This window comes from Stylophora pistillata, chromosome 4 (genome assembly GCF_964205215.1).
Source record: "Stylophora pistillata chromosome 4, jaStyPist1.2, whole genome shotgun sequence".
NCBI classification, from domain to species: domain Eukaryota; kingdom Metazoa; phylum Cnidaria; class Anthozoa; order Scleractinia; family Pocilloporidae; genus Stylophora; species Stylophora pistillata.
In genome coordinates this window covers 8,694,176-8,713,726 of record NC_142522.1, presented here as the reverse complement: position 1 = coordinate 8,713,726, position 19,551 = coordinate 8,694,176, and the positions used below count along the sequence as shown (strand labels likewise).

The 19,551-nt window shown below is 40.6% G+C and overlaps 1 protein-coding gene across 1 annotated transcript in view; it reads left to right on the top strand.

The window, feature by feature from the left end:
• Positions 1-1,419: 1,419 nt before the first annotated feature.
• LOC111341068 (uncharacterized) overlaps positions 1,420-19,551 on the top strand; it is a gene marked incomplete at its 5' end in the record, with an annotated part of 37,397 nt that continues 19,265 nt past the window's right edge. The window contains 20 exons of the mRNA XM_022948019.2: positions 1,420-1,876; positions 2,706-3,113; positions 3,726-3,835; positions 4,244-4,517; positions 4,889-5,067; positions 8,044-8,192; positions 8,849-9,027; positions 9,976-10,056; positions 10,742-10,917; positions 11,049-11,124; positions 11,702-11,788; positions 12,164-12,432; positions 12,823-12,925; positions 13,622-13,744; positions 15,327-15,440; positions 15,900-15,944; positions 17,012-17,191; positions 17,322-17,605; positions 18,276-18,384; positions 18,499-18,636. Coding sequence (XP_022803754.2) covers positions 1,420-1,876; positions 2,706-3,113; positions 3,726-3,835; positions 4,244-4,517; positions 4,889-5,067; positions 8,044-8,192; positions 8,849-9,027; positions 9,976-10,056; positions 10,742-10,917; positions 11,049-11,124; positions 11,702-11,788; positions 12,164-12,432; positions 12,823-12,925; positions 13,622-13,744; positions 15,327-15,440; positions 15,900-15,944; positions 17,012-17,191; positions 17,322-17,605; positions 18,276-18,384; positions 18,499-18,636 — 3,541 coding nt within the window. The remainder of the gene's footprint in view (positions 1,877-2,705; positions 3,114-3,725; positions 3,836-4,243; positions 4,518-4,888; positions 5,068-8,043; positions 8,193-8,848; positions 9,028-9,975; positions 10,057-10,741; positions 10,918-11,048; positions 11,125-11,701; positions 11,789-12,163; positions 12,433-12,822; positions 12,926-13,621; positions 13,745-15,326; positions 15,441-15,899; positions 15,945-17,011; positions 17,192-17,321; positions 17,606-18,275; positions 18,385-18,498; positions 18,637-19,551) is intronic.

Genomic DNA, 19,551 nt, shown 5'->3' with positions numbered 1-19,551 from the left:
AAGAAGTAACCTTCTTCTCCTAAGTTACTGAAAAACTTAAGGCGAGAAGGGCGCCAATTTCGTCTTATATACAGATTCATGTGAAGATGTAGTCTGATCGTCCGGGTGAGTGTAGTCCTGGGAAGGACTGTTGTCGGTGGTAGTGGGTAATAGTCACTACCACCGACAACAGTCCTTCTCAGGACTACACTCACCCGGACGATCAGACTACACCTTCACATGTTACCCCCTGGTTCAAGCCATTTACTGCATACAGATTCATGCAAGTATTATAAGAGGTTTGTTAATTATCCTGCTTTCAGTTTTCTGTCACTCAGCAGAAGATGCAAAACAGATGGTCTTGAATGTAAGTCCTTTTCGTTTCAAGTTTTTGTCAACCCCACGTCCATCACAGACGAATTTAACCTTTTTCCTTAAGTCTTCGAGTCTCAAATTTTATATACAGTTAACAAACAGTTTGTCTGAAGAGGGTGTGTTCTTCAAAATTCAAATTTTCCTTCAGCGTGCAACATCATACTTATAGCTCACAAGCTTAAAAGTTTTTTTATAAAAGTTTATGACAATCTGTATTCTCTATCAGCAGACATCAAGATTATGGCATCTGTGATAAATTTTCACTTGCAAGTCTTCGTCCTTTTTTGTTTGCTAAATTGTTTATCTACAGTCTGCACAGGTATTGAATTTATACTTTATTTTAATGGTAAATTTCTAAAACCTTGAAAAAATATTTCATTCAAAAACGACTCCGTTACCTTCTTTCCTAAAATTTGTTTCACAACTCTTCTAGCTGACAGCTTTTTGAAAAGCGCGTTCAAACACTTGTCAACTAAAAGAAACATAGATCGTTTTCCATGATAACGTTTCAACGCCGGCCCTATGGCGGCCACGTTGGTGTACCAAGAAATTCCTGTGGGATTTCTAGTCTGTTCTTACGCAAACAGTTTTTTGTTTGTTCCAATGAAAGTACAAAGCTGCTCACCACGTGATTAAAAACGTCCTACAGACGTGCTCATGATTGGTGACAATGAAGTTTTATGTTTTAAGTTACTCTTAACATTTGTTTCACAACTCTTCTAGTTGACAGCTTTTTTAAAAGCTGTTGTTGTTTTCATGCCTAATCAGCCTATACATGAAATATTTACAAACACCACTCATTTCGGATAAACGTCAGTATCTGCGCACCTACCCCTCCCCTAAAGTAAAATTAACCTTAACTTGTTATTAGGTGACTGTTGTCTGATTAGGGGAGGGGTGGGTGTACAGTTACTCAGGTACGGACCTTGATCTTTACTTTCCATAGTACGTGAGTCCTTACGCGGATGTATCAACATAGCCCTGATTTTACATCATTTATGGACACTACAAGACTTGTGAATTAGCAACTGATACCAAAATATGCGATAACTTTCTTTATGATTTTATCACTATCACTCTATTCTTGTAGTAAGCCGAGGCCGCTGTTTCCCTGGATGGTACAAAATCGGTCAGTCCTGCTTTAAGGTCGAGTCATTTGATGAAGACGCCACCAAGTATAAAGATCAAGGATACGACATCTTAAATTCAGCACGTAAAAAGTGCTTTGAGACGGGCTCGGACCTCGCTATACCTCGCAATCGCTCCCTTCTTGACAAGTTGAGGAACATTACTGTGGCTCGTCGAGGATCACATCTGCTTGGTGCTCACGACAGTTTTCGACTAGATTTGAAATGGTCCACCAGTGGAGACCATGTAAATCCTGCCTTATGGAGGCCTGGAGAACCCAACATCACTCTAGGAAAATGTGTTGTGGCCAATTTTTCTTCTGACTTGTATGGATGGTGGCTGAAGACAACGAAATGCGATTTGCTTAGAGGATTTATCTGCGAAACTTTAACAGGTACCGAATTTTCTCGGGCGCGGTCTTTTCTGATTTTTTGTTTTTGATGCGACGCACTTCTATAAGGAAGGCGAATGCTTCTAGGCTGCTATAGATTGTGCTGGTAAAAGTATTATATAATGCTAGTGGCACTGCTCTGTTTTGACCAAATTATGCTCATTTTTCCAAATTATGCCCCTTATTTTAAACTATGCTCTTTGAAAAAATTGCAAATAAGTCCAAAAAATAATTCAGTTTATCAGAATCCGTTGGTCTACGTGCACACTGGTAATATACTAATATACGTGCACACTGGTAATGTAGCTAATCTGCGGTTGTTATAATGCAGCATTACACTTACTTGCAAGTAGTCAAAAAGTGCATTCTCCTTCTTCTCATGGAAAGACGCCGAAAGCAGGCTAAAAACTCTTTGGCCGACGCCATTTTGTAGCCTTGCCTAATGAGAGGTACCGGGACCGACATGGTTTACAAGGAGACTTCCGGTTCCGGTGCCCCCAAGGCCCCAGTCCTCGGGATCAGTGAACTGCAAATGCTACTAATTGCACCAAAACATTAAACATCGAATAACGTCAGCAAGTGAGACTTGAGATAAAACATGATCAAACTGTAGGATCAAAAATGATCCGATAATTATCAAAATATGCGAATTATGCTAGCGGTGCTAATTTTTAAAAAAACGGGAAAAACTATGCCAGTTTGTTTAAATTATGCCAAAAGTTGTGTTAGCACAATCTCTAAAATCCTATGTGCTTCTCTGGAAATTTTCATTTATCGACTCGGAAAGGGGTACATTATTATCGTAAATCCATTACTATTTGGTATCTTTCAGCAGAGATCTCCTGCGCAGCGGGTGTTTCCCATAACAATGGCCACTGTTACAAGATTTACCACACAGCTCGTTCCAATTGGGCTAACGCCTCAAAGATATGCTCAAGTGATGGCTATCGCTTAGCTACGGTTAATACCACTCTAAAACGCCAAGGATTATCCGATCTACTCGAAAATTTTACATCGGACTTTGAAGAAAAAGAGCTTTACCTAGACCGGGTTTCGACAGATCTGGATTCCTGGAAGTGGATGGATGGATCGCCTATCAATCCTAATCTATGGAAATCGGGTTATCCAGAAGAGAATCAGAAGAAAACATGCGTGCACCTTGATAAAAATGAATCAGCGATTATTAACTTACCATGCGAAGTTAGTTATGTTGTTGCTGTTATTTGTCAGAACCGAGATGGTAAGTCGATCTTAGTAATATTAAAACGACTTTAGAGGAAGCCATTAAACTCTTGCTTGCTGTTTCAAATGTAAGAATCGGTGAGTACTAGCACACTATGACCGAGTAAAGCGGTAACCGTTTTGATTGATTTATCGGTGGTGGCGATGGATGGATGGATGAGCGAATGGGTAAAAGGTGTTGGATATTCATACGTCATAACTGACCCTTACGCCCTTCCCTACCACAGCCAGACACCCTCTCCAACCGGCAGCTATATCGAATTTCTCAACAACCCCGGAAAATTTATTCAAGCCATCGCGAACAACCGGGCTCTAGGTAATGTTTTTTATTTGAGAATGTATATATACGTCTCCAGGATCTCATGGATCTCATGGATCTCATGGATCTCACGGTTTCACGGCCAATTAACTGACTCCCCCATAAGGCTTTGTTCGCATATTCTTCTGCTCCCCCCCCTCCCCATCATTGTCAGCTAATTGGCTGTGAAAACCATGCGATCCTCCCCCAACTCCTCCCCCAACTCCTCCCCCCTCTCCCCTCCCCCCCTGGCGAAAATAATGACTAATACCTTCTCAACCACTCTTAACAAACCTTCTTTCGACTTGCAAGTCAATGTAGGCTTCAGAACTGCAGTCAACACATCCAGTGTGGCAAACCAAACATGTAACGCTGCCTTTGCTATCGATAACAACCTCGCAACTTGCTTCTCTTCCAATAAGGTACTTATGAACTTTTGCGATCACTTTTATATCATTCGGAAGTGCAACCCCCAGTTTTAAAAATTGGAAGGCACAATTTTAGTTCGTTAAGTTAGGACGCTTGCGATTTTGAGTAATTAGGTCAGCTAACATATTATCAAGACCAACACAAATGGTGTTTGCTGGGCAGCGGTATGCCGATGACCAATTACTATCAACTATAACCAAATGGATTAGAAAACTATTTCCTTTAGCCGATTTCTTTAATTGTTGCGCTGACGATTTCTCAAGCAAATTGTGGCGAAAGTAGCGGGATTCTTCTTTAGTCATTGTTCTGTGATTTATCTTCTATGATTTCCTCGATACAGCAACATCGATATCTCTACTAAGAAATGTCTTAAGTATTCATGAATTTTACTTCAATTATAGGAACTCGATCCTTGGATTAGAGTTGGCCTACCTGGGGATCTGTTTATTTACAAAGTACTGATCAACGACAGTCATTTTCACGGGAGCGGCGAGCTGTACCAGGTTCAAGTTTTGACACCTAATCGGAAAGATACTCCAGTGAAGTGTTACAGAAATAACAAAAGCGCAGGATTAGTGTTTGACTGTGTTCCCCCTGTAAAGGGCATGGCCGTACAAGTAAGCAAAGAAGGAAACTGTACATTGACTGTCTGCGAATTACACATCTCTGGAATAGGTAAGCCAACAATCAATCCCACATTACCTAGATGTCAAAAAATGGCAAAAAGCCTCTTAAATAGATGTCAAGTTGCCCCTATAGAATAAAATAGATTAGTAACTGCTGCACCTATGTATAGTGCTTTTTGCGTGCACTGACTGGCTAATTTGGAAGTAAATAGCGGGTATTATTCACCTCCGAACAGCCCAAGAGACAAAATCGCGTCAAGAATTTAATTTCCGACCACTGTTTTCGGTATGTTGACATGAATAAACTAATTTCATCATTTTTTGTGCAACAATCATTCACCTCCATTTTGGTGAATAAATTTTAGATAACTAGTTCAGTCATTATTCAGCCGTCGGAACGATTTTCACTTCACTTCATAGACTCCAAATCTGATGGAAATGGAGTGATGAGAGAGTTGTGGACTATCAGCAATTCGGATGACTACGAATTAACTGAAACAGATGAAGAGACTGTGAGTGGATGGCATTTCATTAAAACTCTTGACGCACCATCCGAGTATGGCTTTGGCTATGTACAGAAATTAACTACATATTTACAGGTAACGATCGGTTGAGCAAAAGGAGTGGCACACGAATGGGTCATTCACGACCAGAAAGCAGAATTTAAATCAGTCATTTGTTCTCAGTCTTTTATTTAGTCAGCAATCAGTCAGTCAGTTATCAGTCAGTTGATCAGTGCAGGAAGTCAGTGAGTCTCGATTAGTCAGCCAGTGAGTCAATCAGTCAGCGGATAGTCATTCAGTCACTCAGTGGGTCAGTCGATCAATGATTCACTGAGTTAGTGAGTCAGTCAGTCACTCAATAAGACAGTCAGTCAGTCAGTCAGACAGTCAGTCAGACAGTCAGACAGTCAGAGTCAGACAGTCATTAAGTCAGTCAGACAGCCAGTCAGTCAGTCAGACAGACAGTCAGTCAGACAGTCAGTCAGTCAGACAGACAGTCAGTCAGTCAGTCAATCAGACAGTCAGTCAGACAGTCAGACAGTCAGTCAGTCAGACAGATAGTCAGTCAGTCAGACAGTCAGTCAGTCAGACAGACAGTCAGTCAGTCAGACAGTCAGTCAGTCAGACAATCAGTCAGACAGTCAGTCAGTCAGACAGACAGTCAGTCAGACAGAGAGTCAGTCAGACAGTCAGTCAGTCAGACAGACAGTCAGACAGACAGTCAGTCAGTCAGACAGACAGTCAGTCAGTCAGACAGTCAGTCAGTCAGTCAGACAGTCAGTCAGACAGTCAGTCAGTCAGACAGACAGTCAGTCAGACAGTCAGTCAGACAGACAGTCAGTCAGACAGTCAGTCAGTCCGACAGACAGTCAGTCAGACAGTCAGTCAGTCAGACAGACAGTCAGTCAGACAGTCAGTCAGTCAGTCAGACAGTCAGTCAGACAGTCAGTCAGTCAGACAGTCAGTCAGACAGTCAGTCAGACAGACAGTCAGTCAGACAGTCAGTCAGTCAGACAGTCAGTCAGTCAGTCAGACAGTCAGTCAGACAGTCAGTCAGACAGACAGTCAGTCAGACAGTCAGTCAGTCAGTCAGACAGTCAGTCAGACAGTCAGTCAGTCAGTCAGACAGACAGTCAGTCAGACAGTCAGTCAGACAGACAGTCAGTCAGTCAGACAGAGAGTCAGACAGTCAGTCAGTCAGACAGTCAGTCAGACAGACAGTCAGTCAGTCAGACAGAGAGTCAGACAGTCAGTCAGACAGTCAGTCAGACAGACAGTCAGTCAGTCAGACAGATAGTCAGACAGTCAGTCAGTCAGACAGATAGTCAGTCAGTCAGACAAACAGTCAGTCAGTCAGTCAGACAGACAGTCAGTCAGACAGTCAGTCAGTCAGTCAGTCAGTCAGATAGTCAGTCAGTCAGACAGACAGTCAGTCAGACAGTCAGTCAGTCAGACAGTCAGTCAGTCAGACAGTCAGTCAGTCAGACAGATAGTCAGACAGTCAGTCAGACAGACAGTCAGTCAGTCAGACAGATAGTCAGTCAGTCAGTCAGACAGTCAGTCAGTCAGACAGACAGTCAGTCAGACAGATAGTCAGACAGTCAGTCAGTCAGACAGACAGTCAGTCAGTCAGACAGATAGTCAGTCAGTCAGTCAGACAGTCAGTCAGTCACTCAGACAGACAGTCAGTCAGTCATTCAGTCAGTCGGTCAGTCAGTCAGTCAGTCAGTCAGTCAGCCAGTCAGTCAGTCAGTCAGTCAGTCAGGCAGTCAGTCAGTCAGACAGTCAGACAGTCAGTCAGTCAGTCAGTCAGGCAGGCAGTCAGTCAGACAGTCAGTCAGTCAGTCAGTCAGTCAGGCAGTCAGTCAGTCAGACAGTCAGACAGTCAGTCAGTTAGTCAGTCAGTCAGTCAGTTAGTCAGTCAGTCAGTCAGTTAGTCAGACAGTCAGTCAGTCAGTCAGTCAGTCAGTTAGTCAGTCAGTCAGTCAGACAGACAGTCAGTCAGGCAGTCAGTCAGGCAGTCAGTCAGTCAGACAGTCAGTCAGTCAGTCAGTCAGGCAGTCAGTCAGTCAGACAGTCAGTCAGTCAGTTAGTCAGTCAGTCAGTCAGTCAGTCAGTCAGTTAGTCAGTCAGTCAGTCAGTTAGTCAGTCAGTCAGTCAGACAGTCAGTCAGTCAGTCAGTCAGTTAGTCAGTCAGTCAGTCAGTTAGTCAGTCAGTCAGTCAGTCAGTCAGTTAGTCAGTCAGTCAGTCAGTTAGTCAGGCAGTCAGTCAGTTAGTCAGACAGTCAGTCAGTCAGTTAGTCAGTCAGTCAGTCAGTCAGTTAGTCAGTCAGTTAGTCAGACAGTCAGTTAGTCAGTCAGTCAGTTAGTCAGTCAGTCAGAGAGTGAGTCAGTCCCTGAGTCAGTTGATGAATCAGTCAGGCTATCAGTGGCAGTCTAATTTAGTTCCCTCAACTAAGTTGAAATTGTAAATTGGCCACCGTAACGATCGGGTTAAAAAGCTGACGTTTCGAGCGTTAGCCCTTCGTCAGAGCCCTTCGCTCTGATGAAGAGATAACGCTCAAAACGTCAGCTTTTAACTCGTCACGGTGACCAATTTACAGTTTCAACTTAGTTGATATGACCAAATTACCTTGTTACCCCCACCGACGCAGCACCACAGTTTCTTTATAAACTTTCACCATTTATTCATTTGTCAGCGAGAGTCGTTGAGTCAGTCGCGAGCAGTCGGTCGGACGGTAAGTTATTCGGTGAATCTGTTAGTTTATCAGTTGGTGTGTCAGTCAGTGTATCAACTACTGAACCAGTCAGTCAGTCAGTCGGTCAGTCGGTCAGTCGGTCAGTCAGTCAGTCAGTCAGTCAGTCAGTCGGTCAGTCAGTCAGTCAGTCAGTCGGTCAGTCAGTCAGTCAGTCGGTCAGTGATCTACTAATTTAGGTAGTAAGTCAGTCGTTCAGTCTTCTTGAGGTCGATAAGGCATCTATGAAGTATGTCATTCACCATGAAATAAATTTACACTCGTCCGGTCTGGATATCACTTTTACTTAGATGTTATTATTTCAATTTCTTTACAGATTAAACAAGGTGGAGACTTTACTTTTTATTTGACATGTGCTGAAAGATGTGAGCTATGGCTTGAAACAGTGAACGACTTAAACCCGAGCATGGATTTAGACCAAACTATTCTAGTGCAGTTAAAGGAGTCGACTAAAGATTGGAACAGGTACAACAGACAACTTCCTCAAAATCACGTAACACTTAAGGCTTATTGTTTCCGCACCTTACTTTGTAATCTAAAGTGAAAACGAATGAAATCGAGAGTGCATTACATAAAGAAGTTTTGATTCCTACTTTTTCTGCCTGATTCCATAGAAATGACCAAGGATTACAAAAACTAATAAATAAAAACGTTATCGCACTCCTAAGCGAGAAATTTCCTTCCTGTTAAATTCCCCAGGTTTCCTCCGATTGCTCGACTCTAAACGATAGTTTGCAATCGCAGTTTGGCTGCTACCTAGTCTGAGAATTGAAAACCTTCGTGTCAAGCATCGTAAAACTAAAACCAATGTAATCACAGCGGACTATCAAAAAAAGGGCGGTACTTACTAGGAACTTAAAAGAATTCAACGTAGAGCGGTAAAAACTGATGCACAGAAAGACGCAAGTGCCCAAGCTGTCAATAGATTAAACATTTTATTGGTTGATTGAAAAGAGATTCAAGTTTCTTGAGTAAGCACAGAGCGAACTAAGGTTAAGAAAGGAGAAACGAAGTAAAACAAAAAACATTCCAATCCTGGATTATTCTAAGAACCAACTGAAAATTGTTTTTGGAAGAAAAGAGACTTATTTAGGTCTTCATTTTTTATTGCTCTCCAATAGCCGCCCAATCGATCAAAGCTCCGGTTTTGGGTATCTCTCTGAGTGCTATTTTTACAAAATGGAAGTTTTCATGTCAAACGATTTTTCCTCTCACGACCATTTGGCTGTCGGAGTGATGTTACCCAATGGAACAGAACAAAAACCGATGTCTGGCAACAACTTGTACTGGATGAAACCAGGTATAGCCCTGACATTAACATTTGTAACTTTGAATTCGAAAATAAATATATCTTATTACAGAAATTATGTTTTCTTTTTAATTGTACATACACGTACACGTTTTAACGAGAACTTCTGTACTCCTAGGTGTCACGTGTTTAAATAAAGGATTGATTGATTGATTGATTGATTATTATTCAATGACAACTCCATTAACATTAACTACATAAATTGGCATTTAATAGAAACATAACCAGTATTGAGCGAAATATACAAAAATCCGGCGCTCGTACCTTACAAAAGAGGGCGATCGCTCAAAGACATACTCGTAAGGGCCAAACTTTGAATAGGCTATTCTAAACACGCGCTGGGGAGTTGTGTAGGCCTGTCAACCCCCTTTTTACATTGTTTACATCAGAATTTTCTTGAAGAACTTTGGTAGCAAACCATTTTCCATGATCGATTGCCGGATCAAGGGTGTGATAATTCCCGCATCTCACACAGTCTCTCATTCGCCGTACAAGATCTTTTCGTTTACCGCGTAATTTTAAGCCCCTACATTTTAACCACCGTTTTAGCCAGTCTACAGTGTATTCTTCTGGTTCTCTTCCAAATTTGGAGCCAGGAACGCCGTCCTCTTCGGTCAGAACTGTAAGGGAATAAGCGAACTACTCGCCATTTCCCTTGTAGCTCTCAAAGAAGTGGAGTTTGTTTGTCTGAGTCACGCGGGGGGTCTAAAATTTCATGACGTCATTAGTATAAAGCGCTAAAACCTGTTTAACCGTTCCTCTGGAGTACAAATACCGCGTGATATTTGTACTCTTCTTTGGCCTTATTTGTACTCTACGGAGTGTAGTTGGATAATAATTGAGTTTGTTATTTCAGTCTACTGCAGCAGATTATCTTGACGATCACGAGGGCTCCTATCCTAACAACACACTAATGCATTTCCCTCTCAACTTTCTCAGGTGAAACTACGTTAGAAATACAGCTTAGCGATCCAAGCGAGGATACTTTCACAGAAGTTGGTTCTAACTTCACTGTCACTGGTTAGTTGGTTGTTGTTTTCGCTAGAGTAATCGTTATAATCAGTTCCATTACCGACCCACGTCATTATCTTCTCCAACGGCGCAGACCTCATGTTCATGATGGCATATGAAGACATGGTTAGGTTCAAATTAAAACTGGAGTAATTTCCTGTTTAGGTTAACATTACTCTTTATAGATCACGGAGAATTTGAAACTTTCACCAAACTATTTTATAAAAGACAGCTAGGGAATATACAAAGTTTTTTTATAAATTCGTGTGCAAAAAGCTGTTTTTCTCTTCATTGGAACTTTTGTTTTCTATTTTCTTTTTGCTGTGGCCATAATGGTTTTCTTGAAGTCCTGGGCCAGGTTATTCAAAGCTGGGTGAAGGTAACCCAGGGTTAGTGTGAAATCTGATCTCAGATCTGAAAGCTTTAAATGAAAATGCAGAATAATTCTTTTTGTCTAGAATTTGATGACTGGATTCCTAAAAAGAATAGAGAAAATTATCCCGGAAAGGCTCGTGCAATAAGGAATAAAGAAACTCGATTAAAATTTAAACTTGTGCGAATGTTAATCGGCCTTCGAACAACTGAGCCCCTATTTTTATTTTCATCCATACCTATCAGGTAGTACCTATGTCAAACACCTTCATCAAGCCAAGTAATGCATTCTGACCTGTATTCTATTGTCTTCATACCTAAGGTTCTTACAAATACTGTTGTCATGGAGTTTTCTGCCCGAGTTGTAAGCTGGTTCTCCGTCTACTTGTGCTCAATGAGGAATTCCTCTTAAATTCTTCATTGTCGATGACATGCGAGGAAATCTTGTTCCAATTTAAGATTGAAGTAGCTGTTGATCCTGGGGTCTACGAAATTCTTGTAAGGAATTCAGCGATATACTTTTCTGTTATTAAGACCCTCAAATATTGAAAATTTAAATAATTTAATGTGGATTAAGATACAGAGTTACGATCGTTGACTCCAACTCTTACGTAAATTTAAACTTACAGGCCAACTACTCTCTGGTAGAGAACGATAGAGATCTGTCACCGATGGAGAAACCTCTTGCAAATGTTACTGTTGAAGGTATGATCTTCTGTAGTTCTTCAAAATAGGATACCCATATAGAAACTTCCCTTCCGTCTCCGCCGCAGGGGAAAGCTACCCGTAACTGAACGCACTCTTGTCTTTGAGATGATTAAAAATACAAAACAAAACAAAAAAAAAACACATGGAAGAGGAAGCTAGAAAACGAAAGGAAGGATGAAGATTAGAAAGGGTCAGGAAAAGCTTGAAATTATACTTTTACGCTCCCAATGATTCTACCAGATTAATAGAAACATTTCTTTTTTGCGCGTGAATTTCGGCTTTTACAGAGAGTGATGAATACATACCTGGGTCTAGCTCAACTTGGTAGGGTGGGTGAAAGGGGTCGGTGGGTCTGGTAGGGTGGGGTGGGTGAAAGTGGTCGGTGGGTCCGGTTTGATTCTGATCCTGACTATGTCCTCACGTAAGGTTTAAGAGTTGGGAGCTTAATAACCTAGTTTTAGGTCATGATCTTCTGGCTAAACATAATACTAGCTAACTGATAAGTCACAAGAATGTCTGATCTTTTTTCCCCTCTTTTTTGTTTTTGCATTTGGTTGTTTTTCGCTTTCCTTAGCCGCTGTATTGGTAAACTGTACCTCACCCAATAGCCTTTGCAACTGGACGACAAATGCAACTGAAGGGAACATAAGGAATGGAGGAGGTATTTCAGGAAGGGATTGCGATTCTTTGTAGTAATTAACTGTAAAAAAAGCGTTTTTTGTTTTTTTAATAAGTGAAAACGCAGAATTCCTTTTGAAACGTTTGTCGCTTGGAAAATACTGAAAAGAAAAAGCGGAGATGAGATTGAATGGAGGGATGGTCCCAGAAAAGGCATTGGGATAGGTTATTGCTTGAAAGTTACTAGCAGACGGCCTCGAGAAAGCTGTTTTTTCTAGAGACGTCTGCAAAGGTCTTTCAGAGACCGAGTGGGGGCGAAGTTTCAAATGCTAGTATTCCAAATGGTTTATACGTTTCGTAAGTATAATACAAGGGGAAATTTTTGTAATTTGCTTTGTTCTTTTTTTTTTTTAAACAGTGTTTCATTTTAGGAGTAGAAGGAATGGAGACGGAAAAAATTTTTGGCTACAAAGTACTCCATTACCATGGAAACAAGCGTATTCCAAAGTACCAACATGTCTTCAGTTCAAGTATAATACTTCATCAACCAACAGGTCCTATTTCCATTTAAAAGTGTTTGTGATACGACCGAACGGGATGGAACTGCCCCTTTGGTCGATAAAAGTTGAGCAAGGAAACAAGTCGACATCCGCCCAAGTTTCTTGGGAATCAGAACAAAACATTACGGTAAAAACAAATCATTTTTTGCTGTATATTTATATGCGCTTCAACATTTGATAATTTATTGCTTTAACAAATTCAATCTAGAGCTGTAAAAAATAAGTTTGGTTTCATTATTACTTTTCATTCTCCGATATGAGGAGAACTCAAAGGTCCTTATGATCTGTTTGAATACATATTCATGAAATTTGATGAAGAAAATCTGTTTCATAATCAAGATGTTCTTTGCTGAAGGGGTTCTTTATTCTCGTGACCTTATTTTCTGATTCAGCAGTGGTTCTGTGAGCCGGAGAAATCAGATGCTAGTCTCTTTTAGAGGTTATTATATATAGTTAAGGCTAGTTTATAACTTAGATCTAGCGAGTCATTTCAAACATGTTCTTTTTTAATCAATAGATTCGGTTTGAAGGCATGGTACTCGAAAGGGGACAAATGACGATATATGATGTGATTGTAAAAACGTTGGAATGCCAGCTACAACCTATAAATGCAACAGTAGGTGCGTAATCTACTGAAAACAACATAATAATTGACTCATTTTTTGTCGTAATGTGTCATGAATTACCCTTAATTTTTTAGGCCTCTTTTTTGAAAAGGCCTTAATCGCAGCCTACTTGTGAAGATCTCTTTTTTACTGACAGGTGTCAGTGAGCGGGGTCTGGTGGGGGGATGGGTAAGGCTAGGTGGATAATAAATTTCACATTCAATTTATATTTCCATAAAATGTACGGTAGTTGTCCACCGAGATTGATCATGATAAAAGAACAGTCAATCATTTGTCTCATAAAAAAGAATCTGTTACAATAAATAATGCATCCTCGGAGACTCAGGGACTGTGAGTCCTAAATCGACTCACATCCCCTGGGTCTCTGAGGATGTAAACAATGAAGATCGAATTGTCCTAATGGCTACGGGATTAAACGCACCATGAGCAGCCAACCAACATGATCAACATGCTTCATGCAGCGACGCGCTTTCGTGCGTATACCTCCTTGTTGGACGCGCAATGTCGCAGCAGAGAATATATCATATTTTAGGAACAAGTGACGTTTCATCCACTTCATGTAATCTGTAGAAGCACAAACAAAAACAACGTTTTACATCATTAAGTTCGTTTGCCTAAGAGATTATTAAGTGTTTAATGATTTTTGGTTTGCCCCCAAGATAACATTTCACTTTACTGTACTTGTTTTAGAAAGGACACACTGTTACCATGATTTACGACAAGTCAAGTTTTGTAATAAATGTATTGACTCTAAGAAGCTTTGTGATGGAACCAAAGACTGTGCAGATGGTAGTGATGAGTTACAGCATTGCAGTAAGTGCACATACGCGTGTCTTAAATGAAGCAGCAAAAATTACGAATCATAAGATATTCATCAAGATGTGGGTGACGTCTAAGACTTGAGTCAAACCTTTCAAATCATCTTTCGAGGTACCCTTTTGTCCCTTTTCCGCGCCCCTGCATCTTCTTACTCATGGTGTGGCTCAACTTAATTGTAGGCTGGTCGGCTCTTGTGTCCTTTCTCTACCTGTTACGAAAAATAAGGCTGCGTGACATGCATGACCTTCTGGAAGGTTCGCGAAAGGTCATGGTTCGTGTATTTTCATACATGATGTAATCGTTCTAAAAGCGGTCTATTTTGCAATGTTGCTATAATTAGATCCTTCCTAGAAATTCTAGAATTTTATCGCGCAAGTGTATAAGTAGGATAGGTTAGGCGAAGTTTTAACTGAGTTTTCACAAGCGAAGAGAGTTAGTCGTGATCAGTCGTAATCAGTCAAGCGTGACTAGGCAGTGTTTGTTGAACTTGGCGGGGGCCGTGAGTATTTTCAAGTTAATTGAAGTTGGCGGAGGCCGTGCGTATTTTCAAGTTGCTTAGAGTTGGTAGAGGCCGTGTAAATATATCTTATTAACCAAGCGCGAGGGCAGTACTGGGAGAATATCGGCCCGAGGTCTTGACAGTACGGACCGAGCGCAGCGAAGTCCGAACAAAAAAGACCGAGGGCCGATATTCTTCCAGTACGGTCCCGAGCAAGCTTGGTTAATAAGAGATTTATTATACGACTTAAGTTCAAAGGGACACAAGTGCGGTATCATTCGGGACCATTCGGGACAGTGCCCGGTCCAATACTGAGAGAACATTGACCGGCAAAAGAGCATTTTGATTGGTTCATTTTAGTTATTGGCCCTCTGACTGCCCGAGTCGTGTAATAAGTACGTTTACTGAGTTACGTGCTAGCGTAAAGTTTATCAAGCGGAAACTAAGTTCATTTTGGAATAAATCTTCTTGTTGCTGTTACGACAACCCTGCGTTCTGTTTAGACTTCAAATCACCTGCCACTAAAGCATCGAACTCGTAACACTACTCTAAAGCCTGACACTGTCTTTGCATTTCTCTTTGATGCTGACTCACACTGGCTTGTTCATCTTCTTCATACAGAACCACTGATGCTCTTTTTTGGTTTCAATTTTGCCTAGTAGCTTTAAACATTTGTCACAGAGCCAAAACAAGTTTTCAAATTGCTGAACTTCCACAAAAATTAGGGGTGATTCGACAGGTTTTTTTTGGCTAGAAAATAACCAAAAAAAACGTATCCAACAATTACGGGGAATCTTCCTGATGGCAACATTTGTCATCAACTAATATATTATTTCAACTAACTTATTTATTTCCAAGAGTGAACTTGTAATAAGATGTCTTTATCGCCAACAAAAATTCATAACACTCATGGTCGGGTTATAACCATATGATGCAGGTTTCATTTTTGTGAAATTTTTGTAAAAAATTTTTGTGAAGTTATAAAACCTAGAAATTAAACAGAATCATAAAAATGTCTTCGGAAGGACAGCAGTTTCCCAACCAAATATGTCCTAATACGTAGTCTTAATTATGCAGAATTAAGGGAGAAAAAACAATTCCAGTGTTTGAACGGCAGTTTCATTCCGTGGTCAAAAACTTGTCTGGAATCTGATGATTGTCAGGATGACACTCACAAGCCATCAATTTGCGGTGAGTAAGATTTCGCCCTCTTTCCATATTGTAAGATTTGCATCATAGTATAATTTTTTTTTGGGGGGGGGAGGGGGGGGGTTTCTAAATGTTCCCCGCCGTCCAGAATATTGGGCCCTCTGAGAGCATTTTATCTTCAAGTTATCAAATCTTTTCACTTCTCCTCGGTAAAAGGCAACTAGCCTTTTTGTCAAAATGGGAGCTTGATTTTCCCAAACGTTCCGTTGCGTACCGAACTTTAACCACAGATTTCGCGCTTGGATTTGAATCTTTTGGTGGCCTGCTATTAATCAAGGCACCATATGGCCGAGAAGTTAGGCCTGTCCAAAACTAAGTATCTAACTACCTAAGTATCTCTTGATTATCTAAGTAAACCAAAAAACTGGTTTACTCAGATAATCAGAACTGATAACTTATACTCGTGCTGAAGAAATCTTATTCTAAAATAATTCTCCACAGAATCTTACGAGTGCCCTCTCAACGACTTGAGCTGCAAGAATCCAGGTGATGAATCAGATTTTCGTCTTTCGTTTTCATTATTATGGTTAACACGGTCAGTTATGACTGGTATATGCAGCTGTCCTTTTTTACATACAGCTGTGCTATTTATGCTATTCATTACACTCTTCTGGTAACTGTAAAATTGCCATCAAAAGCCAAGAAATAATGACAGATAAGATCTTTCAAAACAACAAGGATAGAAAAAAAGATTTGGGTTCGACCCAATTGCTACTGACTCTGAAGTCAAGAGGGCTCTCACTTTGTCTATCGATGGTTGCGTTATTTATTATAGTCTTCAACACTGTGATAATGACTCACGTGCAACTTTACAGCAACGTAACGACTCGATGTTTATGACAAAGTTAGGGGTTGAAAGTTCTTTGGGTTTATCATTACCTCTTAGGTTTTTCTTTTCTTTTTTATCGAACTAGCAACTTGTGACCACCTTCATGTTCAAAGTCGTTTCTTGCATGACTAAAACTTATTCAGAATACTATGACGCAATCCTCTAGGGACACTTAATTAAAACATTATATGAATGTTACGTTACCTCTCTCAACTAAACCCCTACCACCATACCGATTACGTTGCAATTTCCTTTCAACAACAAAAAGCCAGTCTTATGAAACACAGCATCATTTGGCAAGTGAGTAAAATATCCTTTAATGGAAATTTGAACAATTTAGCAAACGTAACAAACTTGACAATGACAGATACTGAGAATCAGGACAGAGGCGACCGCGTAACGTACAACAATCCACTCACATAATATGAATTTCTGTAAGGTGATTATAGATATAAAGGCTAACAGGAAAACATTTCCCTTAGAAATTTTCCATACGTCTAGGAGAAAAGGGAGGGAAGGGAGGGTTGCGGTCACCGGAATCCCCGTCCTTTTTTCCTCCCTCCCCCCCCCCCCCCCGCAACCCCACGCAGCTCAGTCCAGTGGACTCGTGATTCAAATTTCAATGGTATTTTACTCCCGCACAGGACTTAGGTTGTGATGCTCTTTTCTTAGGCTTCAGCATTTTCAGCATGATTTTATCACGAATATACTTTTTTATTTTCAGGGAACCCGGGGGACTCTTCTAAGAGAACGAAATGTGTTTGGAAAGGAGATAAAGAATGGCGAATAAGCTGGAACTTAAGAAAAAGGATTTCGAGTCATGATGGATTTCAAGAAAGGCGAAGAAGCAGGAACTTTGGAAAAAGGATTTCGACTCATGATAGATTTCAAGCCAAAAATCCTGGTGAGATAAATGAAAATTCCCAGTAATTTTCCCCACATTAATTACTTAATTAGAGTTAACGGTCGGGAAGCAGTAATAAAAAGGAGACAATTTTTTAAGCTAAATCTTGATACATTTTATTTTCCAACAGGGAACTTTATTTATTTCATTGGGGCTAATTCAACGAGAAATATCTCTACAGACTTAATAAAGCCTTCAAACAGCTGGAAGTGTATGCGCTTTTGGTATTACATTCGCAAGAACCTGAAAACCTCGTCTTTATCTTATAAAATTGAAGTTTTACTTTTGAATTTTTGCCCAAATACAACAAAGATGTCGAAGGAGCTTCTCTCGATTTCAGACAACAGGGCTAACCAATGGATTTTTGTACAGCTTCCTCTTGCACTGGATAAAGACAGTGATGCTCCATTCAAAGTCAGTAGCATTTTTGTAAAATAATCATGAGATTCACCATCTGCTGTCACTCTTTTGTGACTGTCACTGCCACAGTCACTATCAGTTACTATCATCGCCTGTTGCTATCATTGTCAATGTCACTGTCAATGTCATTTTCATTGGCTGTCCCTGTTATTGGCACTGTCACTGTCATTGTCACCGTCGTTGCTTCTGTTTCTGCCCCCCACCTTTGTCTCTTCCTCCGTCTCTCTCCTCGTCACTGCCATTATATATTACTATTGTTGTCACTGTCACCGTCTACGTCTCTATCTTTGCCTCTGTCCTTATCAGTGTCACTGTTAATGTCACTATTATTGTCATCGTCTTTGTATCTGCACCTGTCTCTATCTGTCACCATCACTAGATGCAGGTAGACACTGTAAGACCCGACAGAGCACAATGACCCGGCCAGCGCGTAAACTCAGACCTCCAATCCAATCCAAAATCAAGCGTACTGGCCATTAGGCCATTACGTCTTCTAAGGGAGAGGGAAAGGTGCAGACTATAAATTTCCGTAAGGTGATCGTATTCATATTTGGACAGATTGTGGTAAGCCGTCGTTTCGAGTAATACTACATCAGTAGGTGTATGTTTGCTGAACAGATGTAGAAAAAATCATATAAAATATTCAAGGTGTTTTTCTTTATAGATTTCCTTCAGGGGAACAGTACAATCCAGCGGAAACGTAAAATTTGCGATTGATGGTGTCTCACTTTCGCCGGAAAAATGCGAAAAAATACCATTCACTAGCAAACAGAGTAGGATCTGTTTTTTAAAAGTTTGTCATTGATTTGTCTTTTTTTCAGTATTTGTTTTACTTTCACAAATCTATTGTTTGTTTTTGTTGTTGTTGTTGTTGTTGTTTTCATCAGATGGCTGTGACAATTGTGAAAAACTTGAACACTGGAACAGTACCAGTGGTAACGCGACGTGGAGACTCGTCTCTTCCTCCGAAGTTAAAACACTACTGGAAAATGTAAAAGGGAGTTCACCGCGGAACCAACTCAGTGGTAATTGTTTCTTATCATGAATACGAAGGCTGGTTATAAGCACTCCTACTCACAAGCCCTTCAAAGGTTAGATCTACCTCGAGAAACCAAAGAAATAATTTGGATATATCAACAAAGTTGAAATGGTAAATTGGCCACCGTAACGATTACAAAAGTTGACGTTTCGAGCGTTAGCCCTTCGTCGGAGCGAATAGAGGAATTATGGGTTGTGTGTGCTTTTAAAGGCAGAAAATGGAGCTACGTTATTGGTGGGAACATGGCAACGAGAAAAACATGAATAAATTAGTGGAATGAAAAGCGTTCGTTGATCCCTGTGGGATTTAGACTGCCGGTTTGAAAGATGAGCTTTTGTTCAAGATTTTTACGGCTTTCCGTGCCCCCTAAGTGCAAGGAAAGACCGTAGATTGCCATATGTTGCTTAGAATGATTAGGTAAATTAAAATGTCTAGCGACTGGTTTCGATGTGTCCTTGTCATTCCTTTCCACGTCTCGAAGGTGTTCTCGGAATCGGTCACCTAGTCTTCTGCCTGTTTCGCCGATGTATATCTTTTTGCAATAAGTGCAAGTTATGCAATAGATTACATTGGCGGAGGTGCACGTGAAGTGATCGGTGATCTTAATGGATCGTTTAGGTCCCGATATTTTATCAATGTTGTGAATGAAAGGACACGTTTTGCATCGTGCACGAGAGCATTTAAAAGTGCCTGGTTGGTCATTAGTCTGAAAAGAACTTCTGACCAAAAAATTGCCTATGTTTTTGTCGCGTTTGAATGAAATGAACGGAGGCTGCGAAAAGATAGTGCTTGTCTCTGGATCGTTTTGAAGTAATTTAAAGTTTTTAAGAATGATGGATTTAACTGAGTGGTTTTGAGGGTGAAACGTGAGAGTGAATGGAATGCGGTCGGAATCTTCCTT